The sequence below is a fragment of the Chrysoperla carnea genome, chromosome 2 (genome assembly GCF_905475395.1).
Source record: "Chrysoperla carnea chromosome 2, inChrCarn1.1, whole genome shotgun sequence".
Taxonomy (NCBI): Eukaryota; Metazoa; Arthropoda; class Insecta; order Neuroptera; family Chrysopidae; genus Chrysoperla; species Chrysoperla carnea.
Genome location: NC_058338.1, coordinates 90,964,936 through 90,981,601, shown reverse-complemented (window position 1 = coordinate 90,981,601; position 16,666 = coordinate 90,964,936). Strand labels below are relative to the sequence as shown.

Sequence of the window (16,666 nt, the reverse complement as noted above, 5' to 3'; positions counted from 1 at the left end):
ATTAGGCCATTAATAAAAGGAACTTCCTATAATATTTCAATTTTTATTGAAAGTGGGTATTATTTTATTAAAATTTAGAATTTGAATAAAAAATTATATTTTTATACTTAGTTATATGAAATTTTATCCGTTCAATTATATTAATTATGATATTTTAATTTACTAATTATCTACATTTATATTCGACATATAATATACAGGATGTCCTGAGACTTATTGCAAAAGTTTTATAAACGAATTTCTTGGACAATTTTAAGTTCCTAATACACTTTTGCATAAAATTATTAAGGAGTCAATGTTTTATTTTATTTAGTTGATTTTTAATAAAGTTCTAAATCATACTTTTCTAATATAGGTACTTGATAGGCATGTATTTAGATACTTATTTTTAGAATGCTTTGATAAATTTTATGTATTGGAAACTGTTTAGATATTTTTAATTTTTCAAGTAGCTATAATTTAGTTAAAAACGTGATCGACAATTTTTAGTTAACCAAAATTATGCGTATAAATAGATTAATTAAAATGGTAAATATAGAAAAATTTCTGTACTAACGAAATAAGCAAGTGGAATTAAATGTAATCACACGTTAGCGGAATAGATATAATCATAAAAATTATTTTCACGTTAATTGTTAGGCGTGAATCCATCCAGTGAGAGGCACTTGGAGCAATTGATCATTCCTCTTGCAAAATAGTAAGTGAAGTCAATATTATTTACTCAAAGATATTTTGAGATTTTCAACTTTTTTCTAAGGAGAAAAGGAAATGAAAATTTTATTCGGCTCCGATTTGGATACATATTATTTATAGAGTACTTTTTACTCGAAAAATGCAAAAATCCAGATCATTGACAATAAAAATAGTATATTTCGACATACCTTCATGGTCCAAGATCCCAGGACCTCCCGACCTTACTTATTTTCTGATGGACAAAATATGTACAATAGAGTAGTGCTAGTGTGTACAGTGAACTGTGATCATTCGAAAACCACACCCCTCCTCGTAAATTCGAATTTTTCCTAACGACTAGAAATAAAGTCAAATTAACAGAATAGTTCCAAAAATTGCATTACCCACATCGCAACCCTCCGGAAAATGAACACCTATAACATAAAACTACTTAATTAGCCCATTTCCGTATGTCAGTCCGTCTGTCTGTTTGTTTTGCAACTCAAAAACAAAAAAGATATCATTACATGGGTTAAATTGGTTTATTTTCTATAATTTTGTTTATAAGTAAATTTCCATTTACTTATACTAACCGTGGTATTTCAAATTTAAATTATATAATTCCAATTGATTTGGCAATGATGGATGAAGCTAGAACAAAGTCAATTTGTCCAATACATTATTAATCGCTATCGTGAGACCAGACCTGGCGAATTAATGTAAGCGTGAAACTTGAATGCATTTATAATTGGTAGATTGAAAAATACACAACGCGCAGTCGAATACCTAACATTAAAACTATGTTATAAATAAAATTTGAATATTTCAATCAAATTATTTACTTTGAATTTATTTAGTAACGATCCACGCGTCTGTACGACCATTAGTTTTTAATCTCTAAGTAAAAATATCGATTTCTAAAATCGTTGTGTAACGTGATAGCTGATTAGTGAAAAGTCAGCTGCTTTCAAAGATATAACTTTATATTTTTCTAACGATAATTGCTTTCAATTTATTTCTTTTTTTTTTTTCAAAAAAACTTATGAGGTATTTTACTTCAAATTACCAAATTAAAGCGAGTCGTTTTAACTGGAGTTGTAAAAGGGAAATTTCTTCTAATTGACTTACGAACTACAACTCTGAATGATATAAAAAAGATTTTATGGTTTATGGTTTTTTTGTTTGCTTATACCTTTGGATTTTTATACCCTTCTTTAACCGCTATTTCATTCCAAAACCTTTCAGTAAATTAGAAGAGCACATCTCCCAATAGGAGACTCCAGAAAATAAGAAAAAATGAGAACCGCATTGTTCCGGATATATTTCCCCAGACTGGAGAAAGCCAGAAATCTGCTCAATTATGTATACTAGATTATTTGATCTATTTTACCTATGTTTTTTCTCCTGCGAAACTCCCAATATTTGCAAAGAAACTCTATAACCATTCTTAAAGAATCCCACGCGATTGGATAAGAAAAGCTTTCTGTGAAACTTTTTCAAACCACCCCCAAAATGTTCTTCGCATCGTTCTGATCAAAAGCTCTGATGGCCACAAAATTTTTTATCGCTTAGTTTTCGAGCTACGGGTGATCAAAGCTACATATATAGTTATAGTATATGACTACCTTAGACTTAGACCATTAAGTACATAGACTGAGCATCGTCTATCTTTTCATACAATGAGAGATGTGCCAACATTTGAGGTAATTACTTAAGGGTCAGTTAGGGACATTTATTAAAAAAAAATACATTTATTAAAAGAATATAGGGACTTTTATCAAAAAAATATAAATTAAATGTAGGGAAATTTATCAAAAAAACATACATTGAATGCCAAATTTTCATATCACAAAATGTTTTACATAAAACATCGTGATTTCACTGAACTTTTTCGCTTTTGACTTAAAAGATAGTTATCACGTATCACTTTATATTTTCTCTTACGAATCTACTATGACAAGTATGACAACAACACTTGATATTTCCACGCCGCCGTGATGGATTTGACCCAAGCAATTACCTCAAATGTTGACACACTTTAAATCGTTTGACGCTAAATCATGTACTAGTTGTATTGATACTGTGTTGTATGATGTATTATAGGTATTAAGACGGTAGTCATGTACTTATAACTATAATATATGATTAGCTTTGATTGACTGTAGCTCGAAAACTACTCGTTAATAAATTTTGTGTTGGTGAGAATTGAACATTTTGGGGGCGGTTTGAAGAAATTTTAAAGAAATCCATTTTTCCATCTAATCGTGCGAGGACCTTTACTTCAGATTCTGTTATTTTAAGGATATTTGATAACAGGAACATAATAAATTATTCAGTTTACCAAGGATGTTTGAAATTGGATATTCGAAAAGTCTTAAAATGTCTTATAATGAATTCATTTCAAACAATGCTTTAATAACATTGAATTATTTAATAATATTTTTGAAAAATGCAACCCATATACAATAACAATAAATTCGAGTCACTCCTACTAATATCAAAGCACATAGTTCTAGTACTTACATGTATGTATTACAGTGCCTAAATAACACGTATGGAGAAATTAGATATAGAAGTTTTTATTTAATAAGCATTTGTGTGCAAAAAGGGGAAATTATTATGTTAGAGAGATTATTGATTTGTTTTGATACCGAGAACATACTACAAACTCACTCTCACAATAATACATGCAAGTACAATATTGCGCGGGCGTCACTGTTTTTTTGTGTGTAGTATTTTCACAGTGGTACAAATAAGTTAATAAGTTTTTATTCCATAAAAGACATTTTATTAAAATATCTAAATATAAACAATCTATTATTACTGGTGGTTTTTTGTTAATATACAATTCATACGTGTAATTATTGAATTAATCGTCTATTTTAAATTTGTATTATTAAATCGAACGACTGATAAATAAGTTAAATGTTTGATTAGTTGTTAAAAGTGTTTTTGTATCAACAATAAAGATGAAATTCATTAAAATTTATATTGTGGAAATTTAAAAGTGATTTTCAGAATCTTTTAAGTGGTTTTGTTTGTTTGTTTGTTTTTTTTCTGGAATACAGAATTTAAAAACGGATTAATATAGAATGTCGGGTAAGAATAATTGTTTCTTGTATTTGTTTAATAAATAAACAATACAAAAGGAAATTGCTAGTTAGGTATTTATAATAATAGATTTTCAAAATTATTTACATACTGTATTATTTTTGTGTAAATATAGGGTGGTTGCTGAAAAATAATTTAGCAGGTGGTAAAATTTATAAAAATATATTAAAAATGTTTTTCAATGAAAATCACAGTAAGGGAAAAAATATCTTTTTGAGTATTTCAAATATTTTTATGTTTTGTTTATTATTTTATTATCAATATCAATACATAGTATACAACAAAGTCGCTTCCAACTGTCTGTCCCTATGTATGCTTTGATCTTTAAAACTACGCAACGGATTTTGATACGGCTGTTTCTAATAGATAGAGTGATTCAAGAGAAAGTTTTTTATGTATAATACATGCATAATATAGTAGAGAAACACTAATAATTTTAGAGGCTAAACGAAATTGTGAACAAAAGGAGTAATCTTTGTATTTAAAATTGAAATTGCTCGGCGAAGCGGGTAGTTCATAGCTGGTTATAGGTATAAAAATAAATCGTTTTCATATCCATTTAAATGTTTTATAAATTTTTCCACATTCATTATTAATAAAGTTGCACACAAGGCTAAAATATTCTAAAAGGAAGTGACTAGCGTTCACTTTGGCCTGAACACTTGTACCATGCGAGAATCGAATCCAGTACCACTGGAATTCCGGGAAGCATTCTCACGAAATGATGTGTAAAATTATTTTCTCATTTCCGCGCAGAAAGTGTCAACTTTCTGCCTACTGTGCAAAACGAAAGTTGCCACTTTCCGCCTTCATTACTTCCAAATTGCGATAGAAATTAAGATGCCATTTAAAAAACCAATTAAAAACCGTTCCCAAAAAAATGAGTGTATGCAAATATTTGAGACTTACGCTTCAAACTTTGAGCGTGGATTCTGTTAGAACTTGGGAAAATTAGACGAAAATAGAGAATAAAATTTTTCAATATATACCATAGTTTTTGAAGTATATTAATGCCTAAAGATGCGAAAATCACTTATGGAAAAAAATAACACACAAATATCATTTATTCCATCACTTTAAATGTATTTTATGGGAAAACGAGTGCCACTTTTTATAATTTTCTTTATAGGAAAACATTTGTCATTCTTTTAACTAATGAATATTAGTTTTCCAAATTAATCTTAGAAAAATTATTCTTGTTACATAATAAAACATACCTTTAAAAACACTTCAATATAGGATTTACATGTTCCTATAAGACGATTCTAAGAAAACGTGATTTTTTGGGAACGTTCTTAAGTTGTGAAAAGTTCCTCAAAATCGTAAACATGAATCATAAACAGCAAGACAAGAAAGATAATGAATGCTGCTTCTTTGTTGAATCACACTGTATCTGCATAGCAGCATAGGTATTTTGTTCATTTTGTTTAAATTTCTCTGGAGACCTAATCGTTCGGTCCCTGATGTCATAAAATATAAAGTTTATTTGGCACAGAATTATTTAATAAAATATAAAAGCAATAAGCTTGGTAATTAACGAACGTTCTTGCTAGATAGATAAATTATAAGATAAATTATTAAACTATAAAATAATTAGACCAAACCAGAGATGTATTTGTTAAGGTTCATTAGTTGAATTAATAATGATAAATGTCACAATAAATGTATCATAATAATATGTTATTACATAAACATATGTCTCTTCCTACCTCCGCCTACTTTTAACGAATGCATCGCAGGCTAAGTGTCTATATCTAAATTATTCTTTTATAAGACCGGTCCTTAGCCCAAAAAATTGGCCGGGTCTGAACCTGACGCAATCACATCAATTCTTGGGATTCTTTCAAAAAATCTTTTCTAGCCAAATCTGACAATTTGTGTTCATGTTTATTTGTATTCGTTTATATCGATTTACGAATCCGAAAACCAACCGTTAAATCGAAGTAAATCTGAATGAGAGGATGGTCGAAGATATAAAGGTGTTTTCTCTACAAAAACTTTACAATTATGTAACGTGTATTGCCTATATCGATTCATATAAACAATGAATTCATTTTTAATATATCAATCGATATAGGCAATACACATTACGTAATTATATAATTTTCTTAGAGAAAATCGTCATAATGTAGTGAAAACTTCTCAGTAATTTTCTTTAGGCCAATGGTAATTTTATTTATCGAATAAAAATACAATCTTAGAAATAGTGATGAGCAAAATTATAGTCTCGATCTTGCAGTCTTGGTCTTGCAAATTTTTCAAGACTACTCCGTACGCAATATGCCTAGGATAGCGGGCTCGATTCCCACCGTCATATTAAAAATTAATTTAATTAATAGTTAACCAATTTTATTTAAACTTGTATCTTACCTAAATTTTTTTAAGGCATCCAGATATTACAGAGTATATTAACAATTGACTTTGTTTGGAATTTCTTTTTTTTTTGTTTTTATGTATAAAAATTTGTTTAGGTATCATAGAAATACTTTTCCATATTAAAACAATGTTTCAGATACCGGTTTATCAACATTTAAATTCCAATAGTATGTCAAATAAATAATTTTATTATCAATAATTAGAGTTACAATTCGCATAACAAATTTGAATAGCAAATTTTTTTATATTATAACTAATTACATTTATTTGCTTATAATGGAAAAGAAACCTTTAAGTGGCACAAAACCTTTAAGCACAATTACTACAATTATTCGGGTAGTACCGTCTTTAACCCAACACTAGCTCAAAAATGATCGAAAAAATGTATGAAAGTGAATGGAGAACGAATACATGGTCCGTACGATTTGCCTATCCTAGCGAAAAGAAAAACTTCCTATCTAGAAGTTTTAACACAGAATATATATATAGCTGCAGCAGGAATTTCTCTCGTCATCAAATATGAAAAATAAAATTTTATGGGAACTATCTATAGAAGTTTTGTGCAAAAAACCGTATTTTAATTATAAATGATATCGCAATTAAGGGCTATATACAGATATGGGGCTACAAACAACCTCAGTTATAGTCCCTTAGATGTAAAAAAAAGTCCTATCCCACTCTAAGTCGTTTTTCGAAATTTTTACACAATTCGTGACCATGGGGGATGGGTTCGTAATGTTATCAAAAACAAAAATCTAAAAATATTGCACATTTGCCCAGGAATGATCTTTTTTGTCTCACAATACCTATTTTTGAATTATCTTCAACTTTCCTATTTGATGTTATCAGCGAAAATCAATATTTTTCCCAAAGAACCGCTTTTTTCAAAAATTTTCAAAAAAGGTCGTTCCGGGGCAAATTTTTGTGCAACTTTTTTGGATTTTTGTTTTTGATAAAATTATAACCAAAAGTTGTTTTCCATATTGAGAGTCTGAACTATTATCCCAGATAAATAATCATATTCGTAAGTTCCCAACTGTTTTGTTTAATTAGATACCAGATATGATTCTTGACTTTGTTTTATACAGACAAGGGAGAAAGAGACTATATTGGATTTGCTACACTGCCAGAACAAGTACATCGAAAATCAGTGAAACGAGGTTTTGATTTCACATTAATGGTTGTTGGTGAAAGCGGCCTTGGTAAATCAACTCTAATAAATAGGTATTTAAAATTATTTAAGTCGATTTTTATCGGATCTATAAAATTTTATTTTCTATTCTGTTTACAGTTTATTCTTAGGCGATTTATATAAAAATCGACATATACCTGATGTGAGTGAACGTATTAAAAAAACAACATGCATTGAAAAGAAAACAATGGATATTGAAGAGCGTGGAGTAAAATTACGATTAACTGTTGTGGACACACCCGGATTTGGTGATGCAGTTAATTGTGAGGATAGTTGGCGAGTCTGTACAGCATATATTGATGAACAATTCCGTCAATATTTTACTGATGAAAGTGGTTTAAATAGACGTAATATACAAGATAATCGTGTACATTGTTGTTTATATTTCGTTCCGCCATGGGGCCATAGGTGAGTCATAATTTATATGGGGATATTGCTTGGATGCTAGTCGCAGAAACGAAACACCGAAGTTTGAAAATTTTAACAGTAAAACGGATTTGAATGCGGTTTTCTGCATTCGATTCGTAAGAACATCAGGAAATTTTGTGAACTAAATTGATTTATAAGAGATTAAAAATATGCAATTTGCATAAATAATATGCATTTTAAATTAACCGCGTAAATATACTAAATTCACAATTCGGTTAATAGTGATGAAAATGGTTCCAAACTTAGTACTCGGAAGTTTTTGGGATCGATGAGAAAGACTATCGCGTCAGGCCGTCTTTTGAAGTTTTCGGGAAATTCTATATAATCAGTCCTAACTATAAGTCAGCAACGAGTTTGAATCGATTATCTAACGAATTTCCCAAAAACTGCTAGAGACGACGGAGATACCGTTCACCCTGGGCATCAGGTACCTTGGGGACCAATTCTGATACCAATCTGATATTCGTGCTCAGCGACTCCAAAAACCCCGGGTAACAATTTTTAACTTAAAATCAGGGTTCGAGGATATATATCAATGGATATATATCATGATATATATCCGATATATATCACTTGAATCAATACAAAAATAATTTTAAAAATTTAATATTATTTAGTAATTTTTGGCGTTTGTTACCGTATTTCTACTTCCCAAATTTTGATGGCATTGGAGTAGAGTTAAAACCTACTAATACTAAGCTCAAATCGTGTCGTGTCAGAAAAAGTTCGCACAATTATGAAACGACATTTTTTTTTTATAATTAACAGTTTATTACGAATGACTGATGACTGATTTATAATTAAAAGATTGATTATACTCTAGAGTTATTATTTGTAATGTTTATTGTTTTGTTGCCTAAGTGTAGGTATGACTGATAACAATTTATAAAATTGTTTTTTGTTTTAAAGTTGATTTTTATTTATAAAAATTTTATTATTTTTAATTGATTTTGCCTGATCTAGAAGAATATTTTATGTTTTGGTTTCATTTGTCTGATTTGAAGTGTCTAAGTAAATAAAACCTTTAAAACATTTTAGTTTTTTTTAAATAGCAAAATTTTGATATACATATATCGGATATATATCGGAAATATATCAAAAATATTCGATATTTTAATATTTATAATAAATATCGGATATTTTCGAACCCTGCTTAATATGCACATTATTTTTAGAAAACCGCATTCAAATCTCATGTCTTTTTTAATAAGCCTTAATTTAAATAGTTTTTTTTTTAAATTTCCTCCGACTAGTTTTAGAGAAATCTATGAAAACATATCATCCATCTACCGTTTTACCATATAAAACCAATGTTAAATATGCCTACTTTTGAAGTCATTTATTTATTTAAATAATCGGGCAACACCCCCCCCCCCTCCATAAAATTATCAGAATTGATTTAGACTCATCCCAACTTTATATTTAAAATTGCCTTGGTGCTCTTACATCCTTAAATTAAATACATCCTTAAATTTTGTATACTCTAGTAACTTTATTGTCGGATATCTTTACCCAGGTGCACATTTGTGATTCATATTTCCGCCTTAAACATTTTCTGAGGGTTGATATGCTTTATCGCAAAGTATGGAAATGGAATGGATTATGCTCTTGCAATTGTATAGACAACCGTTTTTACTTTCTTGTAAAAACATTTGCATATAAAATTTTTTATTTCCAACAACGGCGGCATTCAGATGATAAAAATCGATATAATATTATAATATATTTGGGAGAAGAACATGAATCACGACTACTGACTAATAAAAATTTTTGTTTACAGTTTAAGACAAATGGATTTAGAATTAATGAAACGATTACATAGAAAGGTGAATATTGTTGTAGTTATTGCTAAAGCGGATACTCTTACAACAACTGAAGTAAAAAAATTAAAAGAGGGAATTCTTGCAGACATAGAAGAGCATCAAATTCAGGTTAATATTTGAACAAAACAGTGAAAAATTTATCAAATTCGATTCCATAATAAAATTTCGTTTTAGATGTATCAATTTCCCGAATGTGATAGTGATGAAGATGACGAATTTAAACAACAAGATCGAGAGCTTAAAGCAAGTGTACCGTTTGCAGTTGTGGGAAGTAATACTGTTTTAGAAATATCTGGAAGAAAAGTTCGAGGTCGTCAGTATCCATGGGGTGTAGTCGATGGTAAGTAAAATTGCAAGAAATCTTTTTACAAAAACATTGATAACTCAGTTTATAATGGTAAATTTTACCAAATAAAACAAAAATTATATTTTTTTAACAACTAACTTAAAAGGTTTTGAGATATCTCTTAAAATATTTCCGAAATATCGCTCTTGTACACGATTTCAGGCAATATCTTGGAAATTATATTTCGGCTGCCAGATCACTGAAGCGTGTATCAAGTGGAAGTGATGGCTATTCATGAGGAATGTATAAGACTGAACACCCTTAGGTGCAGGGACATTACAATCTTCACCGACAGCCAAGCAGCTCTTAAATCCTTCAGCTCAGTCTATCTAACGTCAAAGGTAGCACAGGACTGCCGTACCGGGACATTCCAGGAAATGCTGCCGGACACAAGCATCAATAAATATCCGGGAATTCCATTTGCGAACTGCAAGTTGCTCCTCAAAGAGGGTATCTTAAAAGGGCCAAACTTAGATGGAGGGAGGAACGTACTTGTGGTATTACAAGACAGATATGGTCTGAGTACAATCGCAGGCGTTCCGAAGATCTTATATCACTTCCAAGGACCTCTGTTCGCAAAATTGTTGCGGCTATTACAGGACACTGGTTGGGCGGCAGGCATGCTGAACGCCTGGGCCTGGCAGTGTATCACGATTACTGCAGGAGCTCTCACAGTGGTAAGGAGGAGGAAACAATGTCTCATCTTCTCTGTCACTGCCCAGCTCTTGTCATGAGGAGATGGGCTTACTTGAGCCAGCCTCTCTTTGACGACCTCTCCGACCTAAAGTCCGACTACGTCAAAGCTCTTCTGCTGTTCTTAAACAGCTCCAAATGGTTCATGGAGTAGTTGCCGGGGATGAGCCAACCCTTTTTCGGTATCACAACGGACCCTATGGTCTAAGTGTGTCCCACTTCAGAGCAGCCCCTTTAACCTAACCTAACCTAGCCTTGGAAAATATTCGCTACATTTTGGAAAGATTTTTTTACATTTTGGAAAGAAATTAATCGCATCTTCACAAATAATTTAGCATAGTGTATCTGGGAATAAATTAAAGAAAATCTTTTTTTCAGTTGAAAATCCTAAACATAGCGATTTTGTAAAATTACGCACAATGCTTATATCAACGCATATGCAAGATTTAAAAGATGTAACGCAAGATGTCCATTATGAAAATTTCCGAGCTCAATGTATTTCACAAATATCTCAGCATGCTTTGCGTGAAAGAGGGTAAGTTTCAGTTTAATAATTTTGTAATAATAATTTTGCTTGCGCAAGCTAACAAATTATTCTTTCGATTACAGGAAATTGAAAAGAGATTCAGGACCAACATTTAATGAAAATGAAACTGATCGACTTTTATTACAAAAGGATGAAGAGGTAAATATTCTTAAGTTCTCCGTTGAATTTATCCAGGCATCCATAACCTGCATAGTTTACAGTATACCATCAAATTTTAGCTTTGCTAAGTTTTCCGGAACACTTTAACAAGAATTGAGGCTTTTTTTAGTACGTTTCAACTGTGGGCAACTTCAAATTCATAAACAATCAATTTTTTTAATGCTCTGTTTCTAGAAGCGGAGAAATTTTAGACTCTTCGCCTTTTAGGATCGATTTAAATTGATAAGTGATTCTAAAACTATTTTCTAACTGCAAAGAATTTAGTCTCAAGTTTTTAGGACTTAACTGAGAAATAATAGTTATTGAAATAAATACGATAAAAGAAATAAAATTGAATATTAAAAATTTTATTCAAAAAATATAATTAGCAAGTGAAAACAAACAATTGACTGAGTTAATTGTTGAAATACCATGTAAAGACAGAGTTGATTACGCAATCGCTTGTTTTTTTACGTCATATCAGTAAAGAAAGGTAGCCAAAAATACATAAATACATACACACTTAACTGATATTCCCATATAATACAAACTATATAATTTGAGCTCTCACGTGTAAACAGTGATGCTAACGAAAAAATGTGTCAAACAAAAGTTGTTTATTTTTTATAAGATACATTTTTTACATTTAAACTTTTGTTTTATCTCTAACGGTTTACAAAATGGGTCCTACGGACCCAAGACCCAATTGACCTATGTTGCTCATTTACGAACTCGAACTCACATTTTATATCCTGAACACGCTATAAATATATCATCTTGATATCTCTTTTCGTTTTTGAGTTATCGTGTTGACAGAGAGACTTACAGACGGACAGAAATGGCGGACCGGAAATGGACTAATTAGGTGATTATATGAACACCTATACTAAAATTTTGTTCGTAGCATCAATATTTTTAAGAATTAAAAACTTGGGACTAAACTTAGTATACCTTGCATGTTTCATATACATGGTATAAAAATCATACAACAGACTTATATTTCGAAAAATATCCATATTTCAATTGCAATCATCATCAGTAGTTAAATTTATTATTATTTTGAGTGCCCTGATATTTAATTCAATAATAATGTCTCATCTCTAAATCAATAAAAATGCATTCTTATTATAAGAACTAATCTGATTAAGCTAATAATATTTTTGTTTTTACAGATTCGGCGAATGCAAGATATGCTAGCACAAATGCAACAAAAATTAAAATTGACTGGACAAGAAAATAATAAACAAGATAATTTAATAAATGTTTAAGCAAAAAACGACTTTAGTGGATTCCAGCCTCAGCGCCCTTAAACAAACTAAAAGAAGTCGTTTTCTTTCAGTATTATTCAAACGTGATACAATTTTAAATTAGATTAGCTTAATTGATTAAGTCTTTGTTTATTTTTAATTCATTCACGTTTAAAATTCATAAAATATTTTTTAATAAATTTGATAAATAATACTTCTGGCTACAAAACGACATTTTAATTATATTATTTGGGCACCAGAGGCGTAATGCTTAACTGAATTTACCTATAATGGCGTTAACCTTGGTTTTTCACGTATGTACAGAAATATTAGGGTGGAAGTTAACCAATTTTTTTAAGAGGGTATAATTAGATGGTCATTTTCAATATAAAAAAGGGACGAAAATAAATTAAAAGGATCAAATTTGTAGGACGGAAGCCCATACCTAAAAACATACTGATTACATCACCGTTGGGACTTTGTTTATTTGTTTTTATGCCCTATTTCACAAGAATTAGAGAATTCTAGGTAAATTTTTTTTTCCAAGAAAATTTTTGATTGCAGCCTCAAGCTTTAAATTGATGGGTATTCGTTTTTTTTTATTCAAATTAGTCGATCGATCGTAATCAATAATTTTCCGAGCTCCATGAACGCAATTTACGATACCGAGAATAGACTTCAGTAAAGGTGTATTTTCATGCTGACGCTTGACCCTGAGTTTGAGCGTCAAATTTGGTCACGTGGTTAGCTTAGGCCGTGCTGTCATTTGGAAAAAAAACTTCGCAGCGTCACATCGTCAAAAGCTAAACATAGCTTAGCTCTTTATTCTCAGGAATGATTTTGGCAGTACTGGCGACATAAATTGATATTCAACTCTTTATCATTACCAAGTGTTTTATTAAAAATAAAGTTTGAGGATTACGTTTTGTATGAATATCTCGATATATCGACTTTCGATATTGATAAACTTTTTTTGTCGCTTATTTTTACAATTTAACGCTGACGCTTGACGCTGGACATATTTCTATTTTTTTCAAATAGATGGAGCCCTAATTTAATGCTCAAAGCCCGTGTCAAGCGTCATCATGAGGTAACCTCTTATGAAACTGTACAACAGGACATAAAATGAACTCATATACAAAATCTCAACAGTGATAAAATCAGTAAGTTTTATAGGCGTGGGCTTGCGGTCTATTATTAATTATCCGACAACGGTATTTTTCGTAAATACACATAAACTTAACTAGCCAATACATGTTGTTGTATCTCTTATTTTTCAAATTAGTTAATACTCGAAAAAACATACTTAAGTTTTGACCCGCTTATCCTCTAATTTGAGATTATTATGATATTTTATCGAATAGTTCGAGTAATTTTAAGAATCGAATTTGACAATTGTTGTCCAAGCGACATGTTTTTTTAGTATATTGTAGAACGTACGAAATTTCTAGAAGTAAGTATTTTTAATGTTATTAAATTTGTATCAATTGTAAAAAAATATTTATTTATTTATGTTTTTTTTAATTTATTTGCGGGAAATTCGTCGTTAACGAAGATTTACCGACTTTATTCACGTTTTATTAGAAATAAATTGCAATCATTTCGTAAAAATGACCAATACCGACAGAGTCGTAAACTCTACGAATGTCAACGTCATGCTGATTGTTGGTCTATATAAAATATTAAGTCTTTGATAAGACAAATCTATAAATATTTATGTCTGTAGTAAAGACAACCATTATTATCATAGACTTGTAGAATATGTTGATTTTCCTTCTATGATCTTATTACCCAACTTCAAAAAAGGAGGAAACTTGAGAGTCAATTTAAATGTTTTCTACTTTTTTCAAGTTCGAATATCAATTTTAGGAATATCGACCGTGTGTTAACGTTTCTAATTATATATTATTGCGCACAATTTTTGTATTCACGTTATTTTAACGAAATAATTGCCTTAAATTTCTAATCTTAAAAAAAATAAGTGAGCTAAATGTTGTGCAATAAAGGAAATTACATTTAAAAGCTGTTATTTATTTATAATAGTAAGAAGCGATAATTGTTTGAAATAGACAAAGATAACCACTTATCTAAGATCAATAACGAAGATTTTAATTTGAAACTTATCGCTTCGGTTCTCACAATGAAGTATGGGAGACATTATATTGTCTATACTTCAATTATTTGCGGAACACATTTTTCAATTTTGTTATTGATAAACGTAGTTATCAGTACAAACTAAAATTTTTAGTATTCTGTACAAAAAATTGGAATAATGGAATATTGATTGAACCCGATTGTGGGTTTGCAGTTGCCTGTGAAAGAAAGTAATTAGCATATATCATGTATTCCAAATTTGATTTTATTTTTGAGTTTTGGAAGAAAAAAATCTTTGACCTCGCAAGCTTGACTTGCATTTTCAGCCAGCTTTCCATTTATTTTTAATAATGAAAAACTGATATACACCAAAATACATTTGATAAACGCTCTGATAATTGTGGTTCAAATTACATGTGTAGATAATTTTTTGATACATTCATACAGCCAGTAATTGTTAATATTTTTAGATAATCATTAAAAATTGCAAAAAAATAGAGTGATTAAAATAATAATTCCAATTTCTTTTATATTTCGATTTCATTAAATTAATTAAAATACATCCCACCGTTTGCTGTTTTTTTTTGTATTTACATTAAATTATATTTTGTATTGTATAAAAATTATTAACATAAATAATATTAAATAAAGAATGAAAAAATTGTTTTGTTTTTATTAATTTTCCCATCAATTTATCATGATGTTGCAGAAAATTCATTATCAAATTTTTCATAATACAATGATTATCTTTTTCAAACACAAATAGAAAGCTTTTATAACACCTTATTACTCTTGGGTTCTTGTAGAAAGCATACAAAGATCTAAAATTTCTATTATAACAAGTGAAAACAAACAATTGACTGAGTTAATTGTTGAAATACCATGCATAGTCAGTGTTGATTTCTTTATCACATTATACATACAAACATGTGACGTACATACATAACTGATAATCAAGTATAGTACATATAATAAAATTTCCGCCTAATTGGCGCCCTCACGGGTAAACAGTGATGTTTGCGAAAAAATGTTTCATACAAAAGTTGTTTAATTTTTGATAAGGAGCATTTTTTACATTTAAACTTTTGTTCTATCTATAACGGTTTACAAGATGGGTCCTACGGAACCAAGACCCAATTGACCTATGATGCTCATTTACGAACTTGACCTCACTTTTTACGTCCTGAGTACGCTGTAAAAATTTCAGTTCGATATCTTTTTTCGTTTTTGAGTTATCGTGTCCACAGACGGACGGACGGACAACCGGAAATGGACTAATTAGGTGATTTTATGAACACCTTTTTTTCCTAGCATCATTATTTTTAAGCGTTACAAACTTGGGACTAAACTTAATATACTATGTATATTTCATATATACATGGTATAAAAACAGTAGGGTATTTTACTCTATATGAGTGGTGAAAAAAAATCAAAAGTTCTTAAATTAATAGTAGGACAACATGTATTATAAATAGTAATCATATGTCTAGAGTATTAGGAGAGCATATGTAAAAACTAACATGTTTGCCTAATAAACTTATTATTTAAAATGCTTATATTTTTTGGTTCAAATTATTTGTTTAGCGTGTTTTTGCCTAAGCGGTAAATTTTTAGACCGTGAGTATATTTTTCGTCAAACCTAGACATGATAAGATTGAAAATGAGGGGTGAATCATGGAAGTTGATAAGAGAATAAGGAAGATAAGGGTAGGACAGAAAAAAACTTGCTAGAGTAATAATATATATAAGATAGGTTAGGCAAAAAGCATTCGGAAAATGCTACTTTTAGTTCATAAAATAACAAAATCAATTTTAAAGTTCAATTAAAAGTTTTCAGTTTTTGAATCTGTTTTTAAACACAATGAAATAGTAGCCGCCATGTTATTACGTCATACGGCTGTGTAAACTAAAAAATTAAAATTATAAACAATTATCAAACAAAATATCAGCGCATCTCTATTGAATCTAACTGAGATAATTTTCAAAAAATGGGTGTAA

At 29.9% G+C, this 16,666-nt stretch overlaps 1 protein-coding gene across 1 annotated transcript; it reads left to right on the top strand.

Moving 5' to 3' along the window:
• Positions 1–3,605: 3,605 nt before the first annotated feature.
• On the top strand, positions 3,606–12,694 carry LOC123291908 (septin-2). The gene is made up of 8 exons (XM_044872367.1): positions 3,606–3,771; positions 7,248–7,383; positions 7,451–7,759; positions 9,561–9,711; positions 9,778–9,943; positions 11,021–11,177; positions 11,252–11,327; positions 12,500–12,694. Exons 1-8 carry the CDS (start codon positions 3,765–3,767, stop codon positions 12,593–12,595), a joined length of 1,098 nt encoding a protein of 365 aa, XP_044728302.1. The 5' UTR covers positions 3,606–3,764; the 3' UTR covers positions 12,596–12,694.
• The last annotated feature ends 3,972 nt before the right edge of the window (positions 12,695–16,666 follow it).

What these genes read in the sequence shown, in the direction of transcription:
- LOC123291908 (XM_044872367.1), top strand. An exon ending in AAATCAACTCTAATAAATAG is followed by an intron (nt 7,384 to 7,450) that starts GTATTTAAAATT and finishes TTCTGTTTACAG; the next exon opens with TTTATTCTTAGGCGATTTAT. An exon ending in GTTCCGCCATGGGGCCATAG is followed by an intron (nt 7,760 to 9,560) that starts GTGAGTCATAAT and finishes TTTTGTTTACAG; the next exon opens with TTTAAGACAAATGGATTTAG.